Here is a 27,105-nt window from a genome sequence, read left to right on the forward strand (position 1 = left end):
GCAAACTATTATTTTGGGTCTGTTTAGTTATCTCCCTAAAAAGAAGCTATGTCAATGACAAAGAAATTTAAGATAGTAAAAGGTAAATAAATGACCAGGAACTCTTTGCCTCTTGTGGCTCACTATCTATGTATTGCTCTGTTTTGAAAAGACTTTTAAAACCTTGAATATGTTTTTAATCTTTGTGGTTCCTCTTCCCTAAAGAGAATGATCTTAAAATTGCTAGAAATAAGAAGAAAAAAAAATCAACAAAAATTCCAGTCTCTAACATCCTAAAAGCAAGATTCATCATTAGCATGGCTCTTGAAATTTTTGTGGGGTTTGACCTATAAGAATTAAATAAAATCCCATTTAAAATAGTATTTCTGTGTTGATAAGATGCCCATAGTTTGTTTGGAATTCAGAGTAAGAAATCAAGTTAATTGTGAAATTTTATAAGTTATAGTCATTTGTAACTTAATTTATGATGAAGTCTTGCTTTTCTGGGAATTTTACAGTTTTAAATTTGCTAATTAGAAGTTTTTTCTTGGGCGCCTGGGTGGCTCTGTTGGATAAAGCCTTTGCCTTCGGCTCAGGTCATGATCCCAGGGTCCTGGGATCGAGCACCGCATTGGGCTTTCTGCTTGGCGGGGAGCCTGCTTCCCTTCATCTCTCTCTGCCTGCCTCTCTGCCTACTTGTGATCTCTCTCTGTCAAGTGAATGAATAAAATCTTAAAAAAAAAAAAAGAATTTTTTTCTATTAAACATTATTTTAACAAATGGACCTTTAAAGAATTAAAGACAACCAGAAGATGGGTGGTGGGTTAAATTGTTCACTGTAAACAGCCATTTCAGAGCAGAGGGTGCTTAGTATATAAAGCAGCTTCAAAGTATACTCTTATGAACAAATACCTATTAGTGATAATCTCTTACACATACGAACTTCTGGCTTTTGTTCGCTAACTAAATTACACTTCGTGGGCAGAAATCGTGGAGCAAAGTGCACATGGTGTGACTCTTTGGTATTTAAATTGACATGCTTTGGATCCAAATAGCTTTGGTTCAGTCTTACCTCTATCACCTTCTTGCTGTGTGACCTTAGGCAGCCAGCCTTTCAATGCCTCAGTGTTTTCATCTGTAAAATGGAGCCACTTTTTAAGGTGGTTACAAGGATTAAGTGAATTCATCAAATAAACTATTTCAAATAGTACATGTACAAAGTAAGCACTATAAATATCAGGGTTTTTCTTAGTAATATTCATGCTGCTAACTTTGAGTACATGAAATGAAATGTAGCTTTCAGTTTTATAACTCTCGAAGCGCTTTAGCATTTATTTAAGGTGCTTCTAGGTAGTGAATGACTTGACGATATCTAACCCATTAATATAAATAAACTCTTTATCCTTGGAATTTCTACGCCAGATTATAGTAGTAGGCCATTTATAGTTCCGTTCATAACTCGAGATACGGTGTGAAAAACGTGACATAGACTGTCAAATAGTAAATTTTTAAACAAAGTCTCGGTAGGAAGAGTTACGTAATTACTGCCTAAATTTCAGAACACATTTTAAAAGCATAAGAGTAAAGAATTTGTCAGCCTTTTCATTTTTCCCCTCTTCTACCATGTAATTGAAGAAAGTACTTGTGTTTAAAGGTTTTAATTGATTTTGAAAGATCTAACTGGTTTTGAAGATCACTATAAGAAAAATAATCATGCAAAGTAATATCCTGAAAGGTGGATTAAAGGCCATGTAACATAGTATTTTCCTTTTGCAAAACAAGATTTTTATGTGTCAATATGAGTAATATTTTTTTCCATTGTAAAGCAATTGATTTGCAATGTGAAAATGAGCAGTTAACATACATAGACTGAGTTGCTACTCGGTCAGGATGATTCTACCTGGAGGGGGTGGGCAATAGAGAGGAATTTGGACAAAATCTTTACCTTCATAAAGTTTTCTTTCTAGTGATAGAGGAAATAATAAACTGATTAGTAAATAAATATGAACATACTGTCAGGTCAGAAAAAGACTATGTAAAATAAACCACATAAGGGTATGATGAACAGGTGACTCTTCAGGTAAGATAAGCAGGGGAGAGCATTTGTGGGAAAATGTTGTTTGTACAACCCAAGGGACTAATCTATGAAAATGTCTGGGGAAGAGCACGTCGGGCAGAGAGAATAGCGCATTTGCCATTCTTCCCAGAGAAAGAAACAAGCTCCACATGGTCCAGTACGAGCAAGAAGACCATTGTGACTAGAGCTAAATGAGAGGGGAAGAAGGAGAGGAGGCAAAGAGGTGACCAGAGGTCAAATCACACAGGAAAGCTTTGATCTTATGTAATGACAAGTCTTACGAGGGTACTGAGCTTGAAGAGAGTGTACTCTTGTACCTTCAAAGCATTGTTCTGATTGCTATGAAAGTAGACCATAAGGGTGAAAGAGTAGAAGAGAAAAAGTAGAATGCAGGGACGGCGGTGTTGAGAAGCGATTGGACTCTGGCAGCCATTTTGATGATGTGAAGTCAAACCACGTGAAAACTAGAACTTGAAGGATTGCTGATGGATTGAATGTGAAGTTTGAGAGGAACAAATCAAGGATATCTCCCAGGCTGTTGTCATGAACCACTATGAGAATGAGGGTGTGATTTAGTGAGAGGAGGAAACCTAGGGAGGATGGAATTTTGGGGAGAAATCAAGAATTCTTTTCGGGGGTGCCTGGGTAGCTCAGTGGTTGGGCCTCTGCCTTCGGCTAAGGTCTTGATCTCAGGGTCCTGGGATCGAGCCCCGCATTGGGCTCTCTGCTCAGCGGTGAGCCTGCTTCCCCCTCTCTCTGCCTGCCTCTCTGACTACTTGTGATCTCTCTGTCAAATAATAAAATCTTTAAAAAAAAAAAAAAAGAATTATTTTCGGTACATTTTGTGTTGGAGATGCATTTAAGACCTCTAGCGGGGCGCCTGGGTGGCTCAGTGGGTTGAGCCGCTGCCTTCGGCTCGGGTCATGATCGCAGGGTCCTGGGATCGAGCCCCGTATCGGGCTCTCTGCTCCGTGGAGAGCCTGCTTCCTCCTCTCTCTCTGCCTGCCTCTCCGCCTACTTGTGATCTCTGTCTGTCAAATAAATAAACAAAACCTTTTAAAAAAAAAAAAAAAGACCTCTAGGAAGATGTAGTAAGAGATGGATGTGGTTACGTGGAAGTTAAAGCAATGACTGGGAGCGGAATTATTGTGGCAGTGACGGTAGTTCAGAGGATATTTATAAGTTGTGATGGAGCCTATGAGGGACATTCTGAATGAGGCCTGAGGCCCCAGGCACTGGGATGTGATCTTGGGAGGAGGACGATGCTGTTGGGTCACTGAGAGAAGACAGGGGAGTAGGAAGAGAGCTAGGAGAATGTGGCATCCCAACACACTTGCTTGGCTTGGAGGTAGGGAGAGATTAAATGCTCTGTCCATTCTTGGGTCCTTCTTGCTTTTGTTATTGAGATCACAAATTCCTAGACACACTGTAGCTTTGTGTACCCCTTTGCATTCCAATCATAGCACATGAACTTTGATGCTCTCCTTGTCTCCTGCAGGACTGGCTCCAGCTCTACCATCTATACAGATGGACCTCCCTCCCTCACAGGCTCCTCCTGGTGCTTCTCACTTTGCTCTTGGGTTGAGGGATGCCTGACCCAGGACAACCTCCAGGGGGACCAGAATTGTGGTGGTATGAGGAGGAAAACATCCTTCCTAAGCCAGTCCCTCTTTTTCCTCCTACTGCTGCTCCTGTAGTGCCAGTGCTTCTGGTTCCGTCCTAATTCCTTTACCTCTTCTCAGCCCACAAATCCCAGCCTGCTTAGTTCTGCTACTGCGTGTTCTTTTAGCTTTAATTATTAACCTTTTATTACATATCAGCAGATAGAAGGCTATTTCTGCCACCATTCTTTATTCCTGTTCCTGATCTTTTGAGTTTGGTTTTTTCCCCCAAAAGTAAGTAAGTTGGCATCTGCTCTCCATACTCTGAGCTCAGCCTGTTCTACCACTCAGACTTTCCAGCTCTCCAATGATCAGTGAAAGAACCTGGTGTTGCCAGCAAGGGCAGATGTGTATTATCTATAAGAAATTCTTGTTCCTGGGGCGCCTGGGTGGCTCAGTGGGTTAAGCCGCTGCCTTCGGCTCGGGTCGTGATCTCAGGGTCCTGGGATCGAGTCCCATGTTGGGCTCTCTGCTCAGCAGGGAGCCTGCTTCCCTTCCTCTCTCTCTCTGCCTGCCTCTCTGCCTACTTGTGATGTCTCCCTCTCTCTCTCTCTGTCAAATAAATAAATAAATCTTAAAAAAAAAAAAAAAAGAAATTCTTGTTCCTGTAAGGTTATTAATCTCTGGGGTAAATTATGGTCAGCTGGATTTTTTTTCCAGGGTAACCTGGGCCCACCACATCATATTAGTGTCATTTCTGTGAGAAGATATTTCCCAAGTTGTTAATAAGCAATTTACAATAAATGTTCAGATATAATCCACTTATAATTGAGGGGCTGCTTTGTGTATTTAAAGCCATCTTGCCTAATTTTCTATCTCCTATATATACATAGATATAGTATATATGTTTACCTATCCTCTATAAGAGATATAATTAATGATGGAGCTTAATTAAATTTTCTGAAATAGGCAAGGTAGAAATTTTATATCAAATTATGTATAACTCTTAAGCAATTTTTGTAATTGTAATTTACTGAATCAGAACATTTAATTTTTTTTTAAGATTTTATTTATTTATTTATTTGTCAGAGAGAGATAGCGCGCGTGTGAGCGCACATACAAGGAGGCACAGTGGCACGCAGAGGCTGAGAGAGAAGCAGGCTCCCTGCGGAGCAAGGAGCCCGATGCGGCACTCAATCCCAGGACTCTGGGACCATGGCCTGAGCTGAGGGCAGTGGCCTAACCGACTGAGCCACACAGGCATTCCAGAACATTTAATTTTTTGCCTTTGAGTAATTTCTCTTACTTTCTAAAATAATGAATTCAAAAGCATATTCCACTGCAGAAAAAAATGGTACATAGGAATTAGACATTTTTAAGTTAATCATGGTATACAAGAAAATTACTTTCCATAATAAGTAATAGGTTTTAAAGTTGAAGGTATTTTATATTGTAAGGTGATACATTATAAAATTACATTAGTTATCCATGATTGTTAAGTATAAATTCGAAGATTTTATGGAGAAACCTAGCTTACATAGCAAAACCAATATGCTTGGTTTTAAGTTTTTAAAATATAGAGAACTTCGGGTTCAAGTGCAAGTTATGTATATTTAAAGCACACTTTAAAACATTCGTATTTATTACCTCATTTTCCCTGCACAATAACTTTAGGAGGAACCTGATACCATGGTCCCTATGTTATAGATGAAGATGTTATAACTCAGGAAGGTCGATAAAGGTCTGAGTGCTAGTGAGAAATGTCTGACCCTGTCATTCTGATTCCAAATCTAGGTCCCTTTCCACTGCGTGGTGCTGCCTTGTATTTTCTGAGGGTTCTGGAATACAGCAGAGGTTTCAGTAACAACTTATTTAGCTTTTATTTTGGCTTGCCGGACGACCAGGGAGCGGATTTAAGCCTTGAGCACCAAAGTCAATGAGCCACTGTGTACTTGTAGTAGAACTGTGCTGGTGAGCAAAAGAAGGAACTGGCATCATCTTGCTTTGTATTTTCAAAATATTTTTAAAACTAAAAGGCAGGGTTTTCCTTCTACAACCCAACATGGCAATATGGTAGTCGGGTGAGGGGTGCGCATTCTGACTTCCGGATGATCCGTCACATCCGGGCAGGGCAGCGGCACTCAGACTCCGGGAGCCTGGGAGGACATGGAGGATTGCGGCTTTCCAGCTTTTGGATGCTCATGGTGGTGGTGGAGCAGGAACGGAGTTCCCTTCCTCCCTGCTCCAGAGTTTGGCTGTTGATTGTGACTGAGAAAAATAGTATTGTTTCTCCAGTGTTACTACCTAGTGTAGACATCAGAACAAGAATCAAAAATTTTTCTGCTGTCCTTTTCCTTTCTCATACCACTTATTATCATGGGTCAGAAGGTAGAAGGTAAATGAAAAGTGCTCTCAAAATGGCTTTTAGTAAGAAGAGGTCTGAAAGGATACATAACCAATTACTGATTTTTAAGTTGGTGGTTCTTTTCGAGTGGGGTGGTTAGCTTCGGAGCTGAAGGGATGCCAGGAAGATAGATAGATAGATAGATAGATAGATAGATAGATTTATTTATTTATTTATTTATTTATTTATTTTGGCTTTTGGGTGATGGCTATGAATTACCTTGGTAGTTCCCAAACCAAGAAAAGATACCCTTTAAAATGGTTTTTAATCGCTCCGAGATAGTGCAAAGAAGACATACTTCCCCAACTCAGAAAAAGCGTTATTGACGAAGAAATGGTATATCCTCTTCAGAGTGAACTATTTCGGTTTGACCTTCGGGACGGCCAGGTGAGGTGGGTGCATGCCTGGGTCTTCCCAGTATGTGCCCACGCTCCAGGAGAGCTTCAGGAGGCCACAGCTATCCATGTGAACTCTAAAGTCAGTTTGGATGAGGTGACGTCACTGCGGGTTTTTCAATGAAATAGACCAGAATACAGTCAAGGGGAGAAGCGTTCACTTGTCAGTGAAGTTGAGATGTTCTTTGCTAGTCTTCTGCGCTTTTTCATATAACGGGGTGTTTGGGCGGGTGTGGGGGAAGGTAATTTGGGAAACACTACACTTCAATTTTTGATGAAAAAGTAATAGTTCAAATGATTTAGTGGAATAACCTAGAAGGAAACTTAAAATAGCCCTTCTGTTTTGACCATAATAACAAGATTATTATATAAAGGGTGATAGTGAAAGAATAGAAATTAGTAACTGCTGACATCTTCGGTTTAGCTTTTTTCTATCTTTTGCTTTAAGCACAAACTATTTTATATGTACAGATGTAAAGCTGTATTTAACAGGGGAACACTCAAGTATTATAGACACTCACTACCTTTTGGATTTAATTTAACCTCACTGTTGCTTACTTTCTGCGCTGATGTTCTAAAGTTTGAGGAAGATCTATTTGCTTCAGGCAAATCCAAAATATACGTAAGATTTGCTTTCCTTTTAATGTGTGGACTATGATAACTCAAAATTAATGTACCATTGCCAATTAGTTAAGTCAAAAATCTAAGTTCCATAGTTTGACATATAACACAGTTTTGAAAAACAGATACCAAAGAATGGAACAGTGTTAAATTGTAGAGTTTAAGGAATAGAAAAATTTGGCTTGTTTTTAGTAACAATATTGTGGTTCCATATAATGTCAGATTCTTGAAACTGTCCAACTTAGAGTGGTTTTCATTGTTATCCAAGGCCCCCACTTGTCAGGGGGGATAATAGTTAATATAACTGGAATTGTCTGATCATGAATAAATTGTTTTAAAAATAACTAGAATTTATATTATGTATCAAAGTATTTGTTGCTGTTTTTTCTTCTTATTTCAAATAAAAGAGTGGAATTTGAAAATTCCACCATTGTAAGATGATAGTGATCTATAAAACTTATGTTTACCATCCATTCCTTTTTTTCGTGCTCAGTAATTAAAAATGGCCATGGGCATTTTTTATCCACTGAGATTTACCAACTGCTATAGCTTTCAACATTTATAGAAAGATTTCTACACCTGCTTTTTTTTTTTATGAAATAACCAAATATCAGAGAAGCTTGAAGTGTTTTCTTTAAAAAAAATAATAATAAATAAGTTTACCTTTAGGCCTCTGGTTTTCAGCAGATAGAAAGCGCTATCATTAGCCTACCATCCGTTTTAATTTGAAATCCTAAGAACAAAAGTCATTAATAAGTCCTTTGTCATGGATTTTAAAAAAGAAGACGCCTTTTTAGTATTTGTATGTCATCATGCCAGGCCTAGAAAATTAGGCTAATTTATTATTTAAAACACTGGTGGGATTCCTAATTGCATTCATCATTAGATATGACACGTTTAGAACTGAGAACCATATCCAGTGAGAATTTTCCAGTTTGAATTTTGAAATAAAAATATTTTTCAAGAGATCCCTAGCTATTGCCTGTTACCATGGCAACAGTCCTATTTGTCTGAGAGCTCTGTCCGCTGCCAATGAGAGAGAGAGCAACGTCAACTAAACATACGAATACATCAAAGACAAATTCATATGCTCAATCTGATCAGCTCAATTAATGTAAGAACAGAAGCTGAAGGGGGTTAAAAGAGGGCACCCATTCAGGATAGATGAAGCCCCTTTTAGCAGAATATACACGCCGGCCTTTTGGGGGAGGAATTTAGCACACTGTCAAAAACATTATCAGAAAAAGAAAGTACTAGGCCTCCTACACCTAACAGATATGAAGCTGTCAGACAAAGAATAGCACTATTCATTAAATGACACTTATTTTCTCCCACTTTACAAGAATACAGCGAACAAAACAAGTAGGGGAGCAGCTGAGAAAGACACTTTTTTCTTTTGCTAGTGATGACAGACATGCAGCAATTATGGTGATAACTAAGGAATACTAAACAAGAAGCCAGCCTCCATTCTGTTTATCACCTTAAATTTTATGTTACTAAATTTGCATGCAACTCCTGTTTTGTTTTATTATTTATGTCTGGGAAAAATTAGATGCCTTTGTTTTTAACATGGTGCCTTGAGTTCGGTGGAGCATACCTCTAAACTCAATGAATTCACTCACTTTGCTTGTTAAATGGCCATATCAAGTTGAAATGCTTTTGAAGTAAGACATTTCCAAAGCACAACAAAACTGCTGTTGTCAATGTGAGGTGTATATGGGGCTCAGTTGGCGGGGGTGGGGGGTGTTCATTAGTGGAAAGGGAGATACCATACATCTGCACATTTTTTTTTAGAGAGATAGAGTGAAAGTTGTATTAATTGCCATCTTTGCTTCATGCTTCAGCTTACATGGTGAAACGTGTTACGGTGCATGTGTATTTAATGGATCTTGTTTTTGTTTTTGTTTTTTTTCTTTCCCTTTGGGGAAGTCGTAGGTGGTAGGCAATAGAGACTGGCTTGTAGGGCTTATAACAGGTGGAGGCAAGTAGGAGATCCCGTGAGATTGCTGCCTTTTAAGAATCTTATGCTTAAACCATGATGATCTGATTTAAGGTCCATTATCAATAGTCTGCTACTTATATCTGCATGATCGTGGACTGATTGATACTGACTTTGTAGCCATGTGCTCCATAATGCGCTGTCAGGAAATGCTGACAGATGCAATGAAAGAACAATAAATGTGGGGCAGCCGTAATGTAAAGGTCCAGCTAGGCTGTATGAAAACTGATAGCTAGGATATTGGCTCCTATGTTACCATATACACCAGTCCCTTTGAGAATTTAGCGGGTGAGTGAATTAAAATGGTCTCCTGATACCCAGAAGGGGGAAAAAAAGATCTTCATTTAAGGAACTTGCCGACTTTGCCAAAACATTCCTTTAAAAGAACAGAGCCAAGATTAAAAAGAAGAAAATACTCTTTTACTCAAAAATCTAGGCATGTCTGACACATCTGAGGAACAATTTCTTAAAAATCAATACACACAAAAAAGCACCTTGTCTACTTTTTATGATACCTCACCTATTTGTATAAAATTACAAAAGGAGACATTTTATTCAAATTCCTATTTTAAATGTAAGGCATTTGATAATATTTTTTAAGATTCTTGATCTTCGACTCAGTGCATGAATATAGCTGGCATTTTGCCAGTGTGAGTTTTTAACAAATAACTAGGATAATATTACTATGAATCCATGAAAGTTACCTTCTTTGCCCTCATCTTAAAACGTTGCTTTGAAAGAAGTTATATGGGACGTAATTCATGCTTTTTCTTGTTTACATATTTTACAGATACCCTCTGTGTTCTTAAGTATCATTTAATAATTCTTAGTATTTCAAAGATATAATCAACATTCTAAGATTAATGTGAGAAGTAAAGTAGATTATTCTAGTATATTTTTAAAAATTACTTGTTCCAAAAATAAAATCATTTATAATGAGATCTTCAAAAATTGACGTACACTCTGATATCTGGCCTTCTTCCTTTGATTAGAAAATGTAGAATGTGTTGAGTACTGACATATTTTCAACATCGAGCCCCTTGAGGAAACTACATGTAATGGTGGGGGCTGAGGTCAAAGCTGCATTGATAATTTGATTCATTTCCTTATGGGAGGAAAGTAGGAGTCATTGTCTTTATTTACAAAGTTGCCTAAAATGTTTTGGGGGAGCCTGGAGAATCTAATGATTTAAAAGGAGTCTGTGAAGATTTTTTTGCTCAGGTGAATTTAATTTTGATCCAAACCTTTTTGTGATACTTGACACATGTAAAATGACATTCAAAAGCCAGTTTTTAGGACGAGAAAAAACTTATTCTAGCAAGATTCTTAAAATGCCGTCTTCTGAGAGTACTCAAAGAATATTCTAAGCAGATCATTGACAAAACACGCCTACGACTGTAATTGTGTACATTCAGGGGAATGACTTTTTTATTCCATATTATTGACATAATAGATTGAGTCATCATTACTGTCTGATATGCAAAGGCCTGGTTTAAAACTCTTCTGTGGATCCTCTTTAGCACACAAAATATTGACACAATAGATGATAATGGCTCCTTTGGAGCCATTAGGGTCCATCATGTCAGGGCCTGCTCAGACAATCTTAGCAGGTAGCATGCAGACTTCTGACATGATAGATCATAACAAGTCCAAAGGAATAATTATCATTTCTTAGATTACACCATACTTGGGGATTTTATAGTTTATTAAAAGTAGAGCATATTATCACCAATGTGAATTTTAATTCATTAATTATATTCTACTAGTAATACATGCTTCATGCACACATAATGTATGTTATAAAATATGTCCGCAAACCAGATTACATGCAGTTATGTTATATTTTCCCTGTCTAGGAACTTCAAGAAGTCCACCCTGATTGTTATGAATATTCATAAAACAATTCATTCTCAGCCTTCTACCTTTTATGCCAAGAGTCAGCCTGGAGCAAATTTTTCATGTCCATAGCCTAGACCTTTGAAAGTAGAGATGCCTAATGGAAAGAGTGACAGAGCTTGAGTGACACTGACTGTGACAGGCAGGAGCTCTGGTGGGCACCCCTATAATTAGATTTTCGTGTGGTCTGCTTAGCGAAGACAGAACTTGATATTTTACTAGCAAAATGGTTTGAAAAGAAACCGCATTTCCCCCACCCACCCACCCAATTTTAGGCTGTTGATCAGGTACAGAAATGAAAATAAAAAATTTTCAAAGAAAAATCTCCTGATGGTTTTGGATAATATGTATTATCGCAGTGTAAAAGTGGAAGTGAGTGATGTTGGATTGGCCTGTAAGGAAAGCATCATGCTTTTTCTTTTCATGTGAATAGTTTTTATTGTGTTGAGATTAGAGACAAATATAAATTATATTATACAATGTGGCAAGCCATTAGCTTTTCATAAAAAGAAATTTTATCTACTGTGAAAAGCTTTTGATCTGGAAGACTTTATGAAAAGCTTTTAAAGTTTGATTTTTGTGGTGTTTGTTATTTGGTGTAAGTGTCAGTATCCATGTCTAGAAATTACGTCAGGTGGTTTGCCTATTTGCATGGCAGGGTGGTACATTTAAAGGGTGTCCTTTTTGAATTTTTATTTCAAAAAATGTAAACTCAACTTATATCTAAGCCTTAATGAGTAAGCCCTAATTAGATCATGTATAAGAGAAACAGTCATCTCACTTTCATTAGTCATGGATTCTTGTTTTCCCATAGATTAATGCTTGTTGTGTTTCCAGGTTCCAAGCAACATCACAAGCCTCAAAAAAAAAAAAAAAAAAGAAAGAAAGAAAGCAACCTGAAACAAAGCAATTGCTTTGAACTTACAGACTCATTTTGACATAGTAAATTCCCTTTCCCCTTATCTTTAGCACTCTCAGAGAACTGGTGTAGACCAATGCACGGTTTCTGTTACTGAGAAATGCAGTGGCATAAACCTATTGCACACTGGAGGTCACCCTTGCTATTTACAAATTTTCTACACTTTAACAAAACAAAAGTAGATCCCGCATACTTTTAATATGCACCACAGTTTGCATGATATTTTGATATAAATACATGGATCCTATGTGTCTTCCTTGTATAGTCAGTCATATTAAGTGCAATTAAGGAACCCATTATGAAAATCTTATGGTTGTCTGATTTTTTTGATGAAATAAGCAAATGACAAGAAGCTTTTCAAAACGAAACTAGAAGCTTTCATTATATATCATATATAATGGGTTTTGAAAATCTTTCCAAATTGTTATAACAGAATTCTAGAATAGAGTTCATATGCATTTCTTATTCAATAATTTGTCAGCTTTTCTCCCTTTACCACATCATTTCTGGAGATAACTTTACCGTAGTTAATAGTTATGGCTTGTTGATAAGAAAAATTACTTCTGAGTAATTTTACTTGGACATAATTTATTGTAGTATGCTAACTAGTTGAACCTGTTCTACTGTTTTTTCATCCATGTTACTTTCACATTTTTATGTCCATTCAACAAAAAATAATAGCATTTTAGTATGAATAAAAATTTTTTGTCCTTAACAATCTACTTAAAAACAAAGATACCATTAAATGAAACCGTTAAACTCAATAAGAACTCTGGTTTTTTGCAAATACCACAATGACAAAACATGAAATGGAAGAAAAAACATTCAGCCTACATCCTGAAGCCATTCAAAATAAGAACCAAAGATAGACCGAGGAGTGTCTGATGCCTTTTCAGTGAGAATGTTCTGAAAATGTAAGGGTTCATCATCTGGGAGCTGTAACAAGCAAAGTGTGAAGGTTTATGGAGAAAAAAAAAAAAAAAGCATTTTACCCTTTTTTCCCTTAAGATAGAATATGAATACCATGAATTTTCCTGATGCATATTACCTTAGTATATACAGTCAAATTTCTTTCTCACCATTGTAATACTTTTTAATCTTCCATTAAAAGGATCCTTTATCGTTTCATAAAAGTTTCATATCGTTTCATAAAAGTTTCACATAATATGTCCATTACCTGGCATATGGGTCTGAGGTCAGAAGTGAGTTAAAATAAGGGATAATGGCTTTAACAGATTCATATGAGACAGCAAGATCAAGGGAGCAGAGGGCACACCATCACATTCCCTAGTCAATGACTAAGATGTCCAGGGATATATGTCCACTAACAGAGCGACTCAAACACTCTCTGCTGTTTATACCATGTGGGGTTTCATCCACTCTCCTTTGCTCTCCCTGTTTAGGGTTCACTGGAGGGAACTGATGAGCCATACCTCATGCTCCAGACAGTTGATTTGTACAAAGAGAAGCAACTGCATAGCATCTTCTCTTTTCAATTTCCTTTTTTTTTTTTTTTCCCAATTTATTTATTTTCAGAAAAACAGTATTCATTATTTTTTCACCACACCCAGTGCTCCATGCAAGCTGTGCCCTCTATAATACCCACCACCTGGTACCCCAACCTCCCACCCCCCCGCCACTTCAAACCCCTCAGACTGTTTTTCAGAGTCCATAGTCTCTCATGGTTCACCTCCCCTTCCAATTTACCCAAATTCCCTACTACTCTCTAACGCCCCTTGTCCTCCATGCTATTGGTTATGCTCCACAAATGAGTGAAACCATATGATAATTGACTCTCTCTGCTTGACTGAGGCAGAGGACGTAACACTGGCAATGTCTCAATTTCCTTTTTGAGACATTGCCAGTGTTACGTCCTCTGCCTCGAATCCCTCCTTTTGAACCTAGTCATTCTGCCCCTTGTTGAAGGCTTAACAGTGAGCATCTCTCTCCATGGAGCCTTTCCCAAACACTCCTGCACCATGGTTATCTTTGGCAGACAGTCCAGCACTGACTGTATTGCCCCTTCTGGGTCCAATATGTCTGTCTTCCGGTTTTTATTTTAACAGAAACTGTGCATTTGTCAGTTTCATCCCACTAGTGAATTTGTATATCCAGTTGCAACAAGTACAGTCCTTTTTATCCTGTAATCCTCGCTGCTCTGAGCAGAAACGGGCCATGGAACAGCTGGAAGTCATCTCTGCCTCCTCTGAGCTCTTGGGGCACCTCCTTTTTACCTCTTCTGTGACCCTAAGCACATCATACTTTGATTAGTTACTTGAGAATGTGTTTTCTATCTCCTCAGCTAAAATGTCAATTCTGTGGGAGCAGAACTATGTCTTAGACATCCTCATAGCCCACACTGTCATCCTCACAACACCACAGTCCTCACCGTGTTTTCAATTAAAATTTTCAGCCACTTAACTAGCATTTATTGAATACCTGGGTACAGAACCCTGTGCTAATTGCTTAGGATGATATGACAGAAACTGTTTTTGTTGATACTGAAAAGGAGCCTATAATACAGTGGGCAAGAGAGTAATGAATGGGAGTAATAGAAGAACAGACCATAGCCGAGTGAATGGAGAGAGCGTTCAATTGTGGCTGAGAATGGAAGTAGCCAGTTTCAAGATTTCAAGGAGATATTTGGTAATGTGATTTCTGTTGCTTTTATTTTGATTTTCATTTGTTTTAGAGCGTGCGCCGTGTGAGTGGGGGAGGAGGGGCAGAGGGAGAGGGAGAGGGAGAGTCTTAGGCAGGCTCTTCGCCCAGTGCAGAGGCCCATGGGTCTCAGATCTCTGAGATCATAACCTGAGCCGAAATCAAGAGTCAGACACTTAAGCAACTGAGCCACTCAGGCACCCATATGTTGCCTTTAAATCCAAGTTCGGGGGTGTGGTTTATGACAAAAACTTCTCCCTCTGGGAATAGGAGAAGAGCCTGAATGGAAAGGATTTCATTCCATCCCGTCTCCCACCAAAAGGAGAAGTGGCCAAAAGCCACTTAAGTTTGAGCACATGAGTCTATCCCTGGACAAATGGAAAGAAACATTTTGCAGAAAGCCCGTCCTTACACGTTGATTAAAAGAGAGAATGCAGTTATTCCCTCTGATACTTACTGATCGAACAAGTCAAAAAATGAATATTCCCATCTTAAGACATAAGAATTCTTTGTTTTTACCAAGGAACTTTGTGCTTCATATGTAAAAAATCTAGACACCCTTAAATTTATGTTTACATTTCTCTGTGTGAATATGTAAACCATATGCTTTTAAGTTTCATCATAATATATAATTTCTTTTCCTTCTGGAATTTTACTAAATTCCCTTTATTTTCAACCCAGTGACTGAGTATCAGGCTGCTTGAGTTTTGAAACCAATACTAGATTCAAAGCTCCTTGAGAAAGAGGCTACATATTAACTACTCTTTGTCCCACAAGTGCTTATGTTCTAATTTAAATTAGTTCAACAATAGAAAAGAAATTCCATATGTGATAGATAGAAAGCACTGTGTCAGTTTCTCAGAGACCATTGAGTGACTGCCCCACAGTTCCTGAGACCTGAGTGTCTTGCCCTTAGCAGAAACACTCAATAAATTTGGTTGAGTTTAATTTCATTTTGCCATAAATAACACCTGAATTTGTCTGTGTGACAGTGATGCTGAAGGATTTAGTATAGAAAAACCCTTTAAAATCTCCATTCCTTCTACCCTGTATAATTAAATAGTTGCTTATCTGCAGTAAAGATGACCCAGGCTCCTTGCTCCTTAGCTCTTCTAGTCTATGAACAGAAATTTGATTCTTAGTATCTAATTGAAGAAGTGACTCTATTATATTAGTCAACACATATTTCCTGAAAGTGAGATTTCCAAAAAGCACTAAAGGAAATTAAGAAGATGAAGGAATGGTCCTCCTCTCAATATTACCATATTTGACAGAAAAAAAAAAATAAAGGTAATGAAATACAATATATTGTGGGGTAAGTGTCAAATGGAAGGAGATTCCATGAGGACCCAGAGGGAAGGCAGTCTCTCTTTTTGGTTGGGAGTTGTTATAAAATGTTGGAAAAAGTGGAGCTTGAGCTGGAATTGCAAGATGAAACCACGTTCAGATGGATGAAAATTTACAGGGATGGTTGTTAGCATAAAGCAAATGACGTGAGCAAAGATCCTAAGGCTGAAAAGTTTATAACCTTTTGAGGAGACTGTACCATTTGGCTCAAGTGGAAGAAAAGTAAGCTGGAAAGAGAGATTAGAGAGAGATCACAGTGGGCCTTACGTTCCACAGGAAGGAATTATCCTTGGATTCCTTGGGCTTGGGGGCACAGTGACAAGGTAAACAATAGTTTTGATATTTGAATTATATAACCATAGTAGTTGAATGAACATCATGGATCAGACTGATGGGGTGCATTAGTGGTGGTGGTGGTGGGATGGGTCCATGATCAGGATCTGAGACTAACGTGAGAAGAGGCATACTAGGAGGAACTAAAGAGTATTTTTCATACTAATTTTTTTGTGACTCCAGAGCCCCATATGCTTATCTTTTTTTCTGTGAAAAGCAGGAGTTGACTTAAAGATTATTAGTGATAAATATGTGAATGTAGACTATCTAGAGGTTTTTAGAAATCAACCTAAGATGTAACAAGATATCCTATGAAATATTTTATGAATAATGTGAAAGAATTGTAGCAAGTGTTGATATTTGTCAGAATCACCTGCAGAGATGGATATGGATATACAAAGCCCCATTCATGAGGTACCTCATTACAATGCCCAGGAGGGACACTGGGACTTGTATATTTGTAACCAGTTCTGTAGATGGTTTGGATTTGTACTGAAGTTCGAAAACCATGACTGTGATATGTTCTTTCCTTGTGCTTTTGTTTACCATTGTTGAGATGATTAGCTGAAACAATTATAGAAAAGAATGTTTGCTACAACATCCATACTTAAATATTGATATTAATATTGTTAATGATATCTTGATAATTTCTGATTTCTATATTTTTCTCAAAATTATCCATTAAAGATCATTGAGCAGAGTTTATTAAAGAAACTTTATTATCAAATTAAATTGAGGGTTTAATGAGTACAATGAATAGAACCTACCTACCTGGTCATTATTCTTAGCATCCCATGAAGGTAAAATATCTCACCAAAGTTCTAATGGACATTTCCCTTATTTGAAAAAAAGAAAAAAATGTGGCTGTTACTTCCATAACCTTTAATGTGGTTCTGGAATTGCCCAGGTGGTGCATTACACTAAATCATTTTGTTGATTCTGAAATGATGAGGACATATCAAAATGAAACAAACTCTTTTCCAGTGTATTTATCATCTGAATTCAGGATTTTACAGTTTTAATGGTATAACTATTCCTGGGGATGACTCTTAAAGGCAATAAAATCTAAATATATTCTTGATTTGGGTAATGGGTGATGTAGTTAATTTTATAGGAAATAAACTTTCAGATCTCATATGTTTCCTTTTTATCTCTCAGTAAAACCAGTTATTTGGTTTTATATATATAGAGAGATACACACACACACATATATATAATATGTAATATACATTATTCAAATAATTATCAGTTTTTCTTTGTTAGTTATTTTAAGCCTATTAAAATAATTTATTTTATTTTGTATATTATTTTGTTAATTATTTTAAGTTTCCTCCTGTAGGGATTTTTTTTTTTTAAAGCATTAGGATCCTCAGCCATTGGCGAAGTGAGGCACGCCTCATGGTGAGATAGTAACACATATATTCTTCCAGTAGGCAGGAGATCTCTAAGACAGGTTTTAAGTGTAGTAAAATCATTTCCATTATGACAAGTTTTCTATCACTTAATAGAATTAAAAGTGATAGCAAGAGTTAGACGTTAGTTCTGCTTCTGGCACTATCTGAATCTATTACTATCTTTGAATCTTTCTATTGGTTCTTGCATAATCACCTTTTACATTCACAAATAAGTTACTGAGTTTCTCTGTCTCTAGTCATGAAAACACATTTTAATTGAGTTTGGCATGTCAAAACCCTTTCTTGGGTTTTATGTTTGATGTACCATGCCACATTTTCAATGAATAAAAAACTGCCTCCTTGCATATTTATTACACATTCTCAGTTAGTGAGATTTTGTTACACAAGCAGTTGCCTTATTATTTTTTACACCTGCACTTTGATATCGCAGTGGTTCATTGTCAATCGACATAATGTATCAGAAGTGGCACGACTAATGAGCATACTGTTGCCTTTAGTTCATTTTACATCGGGAAACCCTAGTGGGGAATAGGCTATAAAAATTGGGGGAAGGTTTCTGACATTTTATAAATGTCATATGTCAATCCTACACTGTGGTGGCTGTGAAACATGGCATTCTGATGGTATAAGAGTCATGTGATATGCTATGTTCACTAGCAGGCAATGAGATTTTGTTTTTATTACAGCCCTCAGGAAAGGTATGGGTATGTGTGTCTGTGTGTGTGTGTGTGTGTGCATGTGCATGTGCGCGAGAGAAATTTTTGTTTTATAAGTTAACTTTAAGCCTTTAGACTCATGTACATGAATCAGGAAAGTTGGTCATTTTATTAATACAAGTGAACAGAAACAGTATTTCGATGGCTTAAAGTAAGAAAAGGGACATGAAAACAAGGATTCCTAAGTGGCTCAGTCAGTTAAGCGTCTGCCTTCAGCTCAGGTTGTGGTCCCGGGGTCCCGGGATCTAGTCCCGCATCAGGTTCCCTGCTCAATGGGGAGCCTGCTTCTCCTCCTGTTTGTGCTCACGCCCTCTCTCTCTCTTTCTCTCTCGCTCTCTCTCTCTCTGATAAATAAAATTTTAAAGAAAACTTAAATTCTACTTTTCTATGGTGAAATACAGTATTTTGACTTTAGAACAATGGTAATTGTTCTGCGTATCCTGGTTCCATAAATTTACATTGGAATTTGTACTGGAAAGAAGTAAAAAGTCAGGGCATGTTCTTTAAAATTAAACTTTCTTTTTAGGTAGATTTTTAAAATGTGTTGATGGTATACAAGGTGTTAACAGGTAATTTAATTAGTTCTTCATCAGTGCAGGAGGGTTTGGATTTGTGAATGAAGAGAGTTATGTTACTAATTGCAAAAACAAGTGTGTTTTTATTTTTAGAATTTTTAAGATTTTTATGGACCGTCTTTTGTCTTGTGATAACAGTAGTGTTATGAACTCAGAATATGATAGCAAAGGGCAGGCGGACTATTTTTGGTTCTGAAATGTTTTTATTTATTCAAATATTTTAAAATGGGAAAATGTCTTTCCTCCAAGGCCAATGGGTGTGTGTATGTCTGTATGTGTTGACCATTGTCAGGGAGATCCTTGAATGGCTTGCTTGGGTCACTGACCAACCAGAAAGCAATGGAAGCGCAGAAAGGGCAAGTGGGTACTGTGACATCAGGGGAACTAATAATACCACAGTTAAATGAGATCCAGCAAGACTGGTCACCCCCATACCAGGCTCAAAGCAGAAGCAACATTACCTGCAATTCCATAATGTCTTCCCATTGTCAGGCACCTTCACTTACAACAATCCCAGAAGGGACATGTCTTGGTTTCATGTTACTCAGAAGTAGCAGAGCCAAGATTGTATCAGGGCGTTTATAGCTTCTATAGTACTCTTTCCAGCACACCAAGTATTTACTCGTAAATATATTCGTTTCTTCCCACATGATGAATTTTCATGTAAACTTAGTCATTTGTAACTTGAAGCAAAGGTGAAATTTATTTATTTATTTTAAGATTTTTATTTATTTATTTGACAGACAGATTACAAGCAGGCAGAGAGGCAGGTAGAGAGAGAGGAGGAAGCAGGCTCCCCGCCGAGCAGAGAGCCCAATGTGGGGCTCGATCCCAGGACTCTGAGATCATGACCTGAGCCAAAGGCAGAGGCTTTAACCCACTGAGCCACCCAGGTGCCCCCGAAAGGTGAAATTTATTGAATGTTTTCTAGGCCAAACAGATGTGCGTCATCTGGGCCCTATTACCTGGGCATGATCTAATGTTGATGGCGGTATTCAGTGATAACTCAAAGAATACGGTGATAAACCAGTTGTTTCATAAGACCAAGGTGGCGATAGGACACAGCCTATCTAATTAATGTCTTTGTGACCAAACCTCTCTTTGGTGACATGAGTGTGTCACACACCCTGGGAACTCCTGTCCCATTTTACCAGGGTTAAGCTAGGTAGGAGTACGGGAAGCCTTACCAGGGACAAATGACCACAGCTTTCCTTCCTTCCTCCTAGAACCTGCTTAATGCTTTTAGTGATGACATTAGAAGAATGACACCCTGGAAGTGAGTTGTTTTAGTTGTGACAACTCCTTTACCTTGGGAGTTGAATTCAAATATTCTTTTCTATAGGACCCCAAACTCCTCTTTATGATGAAATATACATTGCCAATTTTTAAAATTTCCTACTGCAAAATTTAAACTTGACCTTTTGTGAAATTTTTACTGAAAAGGCCATTGGGGGAAATTTTAGAATCCTATTTACTAAGAAATGCTGGATTTTAAAGTAGAAACATTTCAGACTGTTTAAGGGGGAAGTGGTGTGTTTTACTTTGCAACTGAAAATTATTTCTAATATATGGACTGATTGCATGGACTAAACTTATTGTATGTTTTAGTAGACGTGTTTTTTTGTTTTATTTTTTTGGTGCAATTTGGGTTTAAGATTCCTAATTTCATATTTTAAATTTAGGCTTACACTATAGTTTTGATTTACTGTTGGAAAAGGCCTTCAGATACATGATACTGTAAGAAAACAGAGAAGATTCTTTTCTTTCCTTTTTTCTTTCTTTTTTTTTTTTGAGAAGATTCTTTTCTTTTTTTTTTTTTTTAATAGAATCTTTTTTTTTTTTAAGATTTTATTTATTTATTTGACAGAGAGAGATCACAAGTAGGCAGAGAGGCAGGCAGAGAGAGAGAGAGGAGGAAGCAGGCTCCCCGCTGAGCAGAGAGCCCGATGCGGGACTCGATCCCAGGACCCTGAGATCATGACCTGAGCCGAAGGCAGCGGCTTAACCCACTGAGCCACCCAGGCGCCCCAGAAGATTCTTTTCTTAAGCTCAACCTGGAGCTAAGTGGAAACTGTAAGCACTTAGAGCAATATATAGTAAAAGTTAAGCCTTGGTTGTTCAGGTCATCTGTTACCAAGGTATCTCCCTAGCAAAAATATGCACCTGTGGGTTTGTTGAACTTATGAATAATTTTAACTTTGTCTATTATTGAAGCTCTTCATGCGCATGCTCTTTTTTTTCTTTAGAAAGTAGGAGTGATATTAAGTTTCACGCTTAAGTGTGGTTGTTAGCTGACTGAGTTCATTGCTCTTCCAGCATCCAAAAATAACTGTAAATTACAACTTTCCTTTCCTTTAAATGAAGGAGGCAACAATTTGAAAATACCTCTTTCTCGTAGCGAGTTTCTCAAGTTAGGTAGGGCACGCTGAAAATAAGAACTTTTGGGGGGTCAGTTATTCTTGTAAATAATATGCCTAAATTATTAACTGAGAATACATTGTTAGAGATGTGCCAAGAGTAGACAACCCATTAAATTTTCTTTGTTTAAAACTCTCCAGTTCTGTTGTTGGGTAAGACAATTTATTCATACAATCATATAAAAATCATATTTAATAAAGAACAATCCAAGGCAAAGAGGAAAAAAATGTCTTTATCCATAAGCAACCAGATGAGAAATGGATTTTTATTCAGTCAGATCCTTTTAGTCAATGAAACCGCATTTTCATGCATATTGCTCTCAAGTGATAATTAATATAGTCTAATTCAGGACATGATGCTTGAATTGATGTACTGTCATCAATACTCCACGTTAAAATCAAACCTTGACAGGGGTTTAACACCCTGGAACAGGTCATCATACGATAATACTCTTTGCCTCTCAGTATTTGTCTTCAACCAAGCAAAGTATTACAAGATGGGGTAAGGGAAAAAAAAAAAAGGGAAATAATTACAAATGAAGAGTGACGCGGGCTGTGAATAGAACATATGTTAGGCTAGGCAGAGGCATCAGTGAATTATATCATTTCATGATGAAGCGGCACTGGGGCTGAACGGGCCTATTTTAAACCTTGATGTATTTTATCTCTACTGTATTTGGACTGTCATCTTTGGAGAAAGACTTGGTGTAATTGAGAGTCAACTCCAATCTGCATGACTCGAGCGTGAAGTGGGGGCCAGATGAGCACTGCTATGAGGCCTGGGAAGCTTCTAATAAGATAAAATGAACAATCACCTTTTATGCTTTACAGTTAACAAATGCATTCCATGAAATACAGCATTCAGAGTTATGGCTTACAAATGTCATTCACGTTACAAAGTTTGGGAAGTCTTCTAATGATTTGTATCTAAGAAGGAGTCCAGTTCATTTTTACGTTCCCTTTAGGGGAAGTTGAATCAAAACCTGTTTTACGTGCAGCTTTCCTTGTGAAAACGTATTAGATGTAAGCAGCATAATTTGGTCATAATGTGTTCTCATTATGTTTGATTTTATTTGGCTATTTCACTAAAATCCTTGTCATCTTTGCATATATTAAGCAAAACACTCTTTCACACCCACTCACATACCCTCTTCTTGCTTGAAATGTACCTTGATAACTTCTGCCAAAAGAACTCATACCTTTCTCTGAATACCTGAAGCCCTAAGTCTCCCCTCTGCATTCCCTATTTCGTAATGACTTCAGTTTCACCTGTGCCAGTCTGCAAGTCTGTCTGCCTGACTGGTGGCTTCTCAAGGACATAGGCCCAAGTTCGCGTGGTGTATCAGCCACGTGTAGCAGGTCGTCAGCAGTCTTTCCTAGTTCATGGAAATTCAGCAGAAGGTAGCAGTAACTTAATCTCAGAATCAGGGAGTAGAACAGGCTGTGCAAAAGTTTTCGTGATGAAGAGGGTCATTCAGGACCAGCTCTAGCCACGTCCTTGCCTAAGCATTTTCTATCATCCCCTTACTCATCCTCAGTGAAAAAGTAAAACCTGTCTCTCTAGAAGACCCGTCCATTCCTGCTCACTCCCTGTCAGCCGAGCTATATGGACAATCCGGCTGAGCAGGGGGCAGTGATGGCTCTCCCGTGGCATTCCCATGCCCTCCTCATTCTTTCTCCTTTCCGGGACTGTGGACTACTTGTAAGTCATTTTCTTGCCCACCTATTACAAAAAAGTCTTGAAAGGACATTGAATAAGTTCCTCTGAAATACATAATCATCATTTTGTTCAATGATGGGCTTGGAGCCTCATCCTTTTTGAAGGTAAATGAAAGCAGATCTGCTCTTTGTTTCAGATTTTGTAAGGTTTTATACAAACTTTATTATTGGTGAATTATTACAGCTTCCTGTTGTAAAGCAGTGTATGTCTAGCAGGATTATGTTTTCCCTGCCCCTGAAATATAACTGAAATATATCAGCTACCGTCTCATTTTGACAAGTCTCCAAACACCAAATACTTAAAGTTTCTTAAAACATTGATATTTGATGACTTTAAGTCAATAAATTCTAGCGTGTATTAGTAATGGGACAATTGACTAAGATCAAATTACAACTTAAAAATATACATAATTTGGGAGCTATTTCTTATTTCTTAGGAAATGCCTTTTAATATAAAAACAAATAACTAAAGATATCATTTCAAACCATGATATGATTTAAACCAAGGTTAAGTATACACCCCTTCACAAAGAAATGAAATTTTAATCTCTGGTGGGGAAGGCAGGGATTCCACTACCTTACTATATAGTATCTTTTTTTTTTTTTTTTTAAGATTTTATTTATTTATTTGACAGAGAGAGATCACAAGCAGGCAGAGAGGCAGGCAGAGAGAGGGAGGAGGAAGCAGGCTCCCTGCTGAGCAGAGAGCCCAATGCGGGCCTCGATCCCAACCCCCTGATATCATGACCTGAGCTGAAGGCAGCGGCTTAACCCACTGAGCCACCCAGGCGCCCTGTATAGTATCTTTTATCTTAAAGCTTAAATTATTTTGAAATGCGTTATACATATTAAATAATCTCTTCATCTCCTTATATATATATATATATATATATATATATATATATATATATAAACCAGTTAAATATTTTATTTGGTAAGATAATATTTGTGCCATATTGAGATTTCTAAAAATATGTTCCCCACTTGTAAAATATAACAAGGAGGCTCAGAGGAATTTTATATATAAATGTGCCCCTATTTGTCTGTTTTTTAATCATTTCATAATGCTGTCCAGGTCAGTTCGTAAGAACTTAGTTGGTTTTGTTTTAGGTATGTGCCTTCTTTTTCCAGATGAGAAACAGATACAAATATCTCATAATTTTTGCTGAGACAAGCTGAAATAGTTAATAGCTCTAGTTAAGGAACTCATGAATGCTGACACTCTGTTCCTTGTTCTAATATGTTTCAAAAATAAATTATCTCCTTTTACTTGAGCTCCCAAAAGCCATTTAAATTTTCATAATTATTATCTCTGCCTTCAGTACGAAACTTTTAGTATTGAAATAAAATTCGCATTAGAAATTCCAAATTATGAGGGAGAGTAGAATTCGCCTTAACAACTGAATAGTGTGAGTCTGAGTAACACTGGATACAAACCCAAAACAAGAAGGATTGCCACCTATACACATGAAACCTAGGAATGAATGCAGAGTTAGCCGGTTTGCGCCCAATCCTTTGGAAATTTTATAGTTGAGCTTGCATGGAATTTGATCAGTGAAGTAGGAAAAAGATGAAAATGCTCTTAAAATGGAAGGGAAGCAAACAGAAATAAAGCCTTTTGCTTTGTAAGTGACGTGCAAGATGCTGACGAGAATGTGGTGAGTTTGTATATCCGGGTCACCTGCGTGTGACTCAGACCCACGCAGTGTGCTTTGGGGGTTATCTAACCCTGTGGCACACCCTCCCAGCTGATAAAAAAGGAAAGCTTGGGTCATACCAAATAGTTCTCTGTGCTGAGACATTTCTGTATCTTCATAACTAACTTGCCAGCTGATTCTCCAGCTGCTCAAATACAAGATGAGCATATTCACAGGCCTCTCACGGCTGAGGCTTTCTGGAAGGAGGCACATCATCAATTCAAAAACTGAAATACTCAAAGGGATCTGATCCTGGCATCTCTGCGGATTCAGAACCCTCCCATCTTCCTCCCAGTGCAGGCGGCAGAAATCTACAGGAATGCGCTGTGAGGAAGGAGGGGAAAAAGAAAAGCAGTAACAAAGTGAGCAAACAAAGAACCTGGAACCTCAAAAACAAAATACAGAAATTCCCCGTGGAAGTTCAAATGAGTTCTTTCAGTTCCAAAAGGGAAGAGTGCTTCAGTCCCACACAAATAAACATCGCCTTCAAAATTCGAGGCATTTTTAATCTTGGCTTCCTCTGAGCTGATGATAACTTGAAGAGATCAGCAGTTTCTCCCAGTCTCCTAAATTGTGCATTTTTATCATAACTACACTATGGAAGAAAGAAGAAACTAATGACATCAGTAAATTGCATAAAGCTCCTATTTAAGTCAGTGACATACTGAGCACATTTGACACCTGGAGCAGATCATTCTTAACACCCTCATTCTATACCACAAAATTATTTTCAGCAACAATCATAAAGCAAAATGAATAATAACTGATGATGATGATGTCTGGGGGGAGGGTGGAGAAAATATTCTTTTATTGAACGTGGAGCATATAGACATTCCAATAAAAATGATAAATAATAAAATAAATATTTTGGCACTAAAACAAGAAAAAAATCATTGCTTTATATCTTTTTATGTATATCTTTTAATTACATTGGTTTTTTTTTTTAGAAAAAATATCTTTAAATTTTAAAAATTTCAACACAGAAACTCTTAAGTGGTCATATAAAAGAAGAGATCACCGTAACTGGAGTTCTGTTTCTTTGTCTTAATCCACTGTGTTACTGTCAGTTATTTCAAACCCATTATTTAAGCACAGGAATGTGTCCTAGCCCAGGACTTGGAGATTCCAACTGCACATGAAGCTAGATAGAACACTTTGGAGTGGTTGTCATCTTACTTGTTTTTTAAATTTTTAAAAATTCCTTTAAATTTTGTTTTAAGATTTTATTTGTTTATTTGACGGAGAGATAGCTCAAGTACGCAGGGTGGCAGGTAGAGGGAGAGGTAGAAGCAGGCTCCCCACTGAGCAGGAAGCCTGACGCAGGGCTCAATCCCAAGACCCTGGGATCATGACCTTGAGCTGAAACCAGCTGCTTAACTGACTGAGCCACCCAGCACCCCCCTCTTACTTCTTACTTGTTTTGTTGTTGTTGTTGTTGTTGTTTAAGATTTAGTTAGTTGAGAAGGAGAGAGCATGAGGGGAAGGGAAGAGGGAGAGAATTTTTAAGCAGGCTCCCCACTGAGTGTGGAGCTCCACTTGGGACTCAGTCCCATGAGCCATGAGAGCATGACTTGAGACAAAAATGAGAGTTGGACGTTTAACCGACTGAGCCACTCAGGTGCCCTGTTGTTATCTTACTTATGAACTTAGTCTTGGAAAGAAGGAGCAGCTTAGTTTCCATGTGTCTGACCTAACCATATAATATTAAGTTCTCTGAATTATTTTCTATGAAGAATAAAATGTTTGTTAAAGGATAAGTAATAAAAGCATGCTAATTTGAAGCTTGCATAAATAGTAGTAAAATTCAGGGCAGGGCACTTAGCTGGCTCAGTCAGAAGAGCAAAGCAACTCTTGAACTTGGGGTTGTAAGTTCAAGCTCCATGCTGGGTGTAGAGATTACTTTAAAAAACAAGCTTTAAAAAACCAGTATTTGGGGCACCTGGGTGGGTCAGTGGTTAAGCCTCTGCCTACATGTGATCTGTGTCTCTGTCAAATAAATAAATAAAATAGTTAAAACAAACAAACAAACTAGTAAATACTAGTACTTAACTAGTATTAAAATTCAGCTGTAACCACTATAGCAATTGTTTAGAATTTAGACCTGTAACAGATTTTTTTTTTTTAAGGGAGGACTATTATTTTTTTTTAACTAATATCTTGGTTTTTGTTATATTATTCATCTTCTCAGTACACCTTTCCTGTTAATATTATAATTATTCTTCACACAGAATTTATCATATTTCCATCCTCCCACACTAGCTAATCTTTTTTTTTTCCCCTCACCATAGCACATACCCTCCCCAGTGTCCATCACCTGGCCACCCCATCCCTTCCCCA

At 37.6% G+C, this 27,105-nt stretch overlaps 1 protein-coding gene across 6 annotated transcripts in view; it reads left to right on the forward strand.

Annotated features, from left to right (window-relative positions):
- KIAA0825 (KIAA0825 ortholog) overlaps window positions 1-27,105 on the forward strand; it is a 407,113-nt gene that overhangs the window by 256,420 nt on the left and 123,588 nt on the right. For 3 of the 6 annotated variants that reach the window (XM_044265471.1, XM_044265479.1, XM_044265517.1), the window contains one exon: window positions 3,555-3,852. The exons of the other annotated variants lie outside the window; for them this stretch is intronic. In XM_044265471.1, the coding sequence (XP_044121406.1) occupies window positions 3,555-3,753 (199 nt within the window). In that variant the 3' untranslated portion in view covers window positions 3,754-3,852. Of the gene's footprint in view, window positions 1-3,554; window positions 3,853-27,105 lie in introns of those variants that run through there. 6 annotated transcript variants of the gene reach the window in all.

The sequence above is a fragment of the Neovison vison genome, chromosome 1 (assembly GCF_020171115.1).
Source record: "Neovison vison isolate M4711 chromosome 1, ASM_NN_V1, whole genome shotgun sequence".
NCBI lineage: Eukaryota > Metazoa > Chordata > Mammalia > Carnivora > Mustelidae > Neogale > Neogale vison.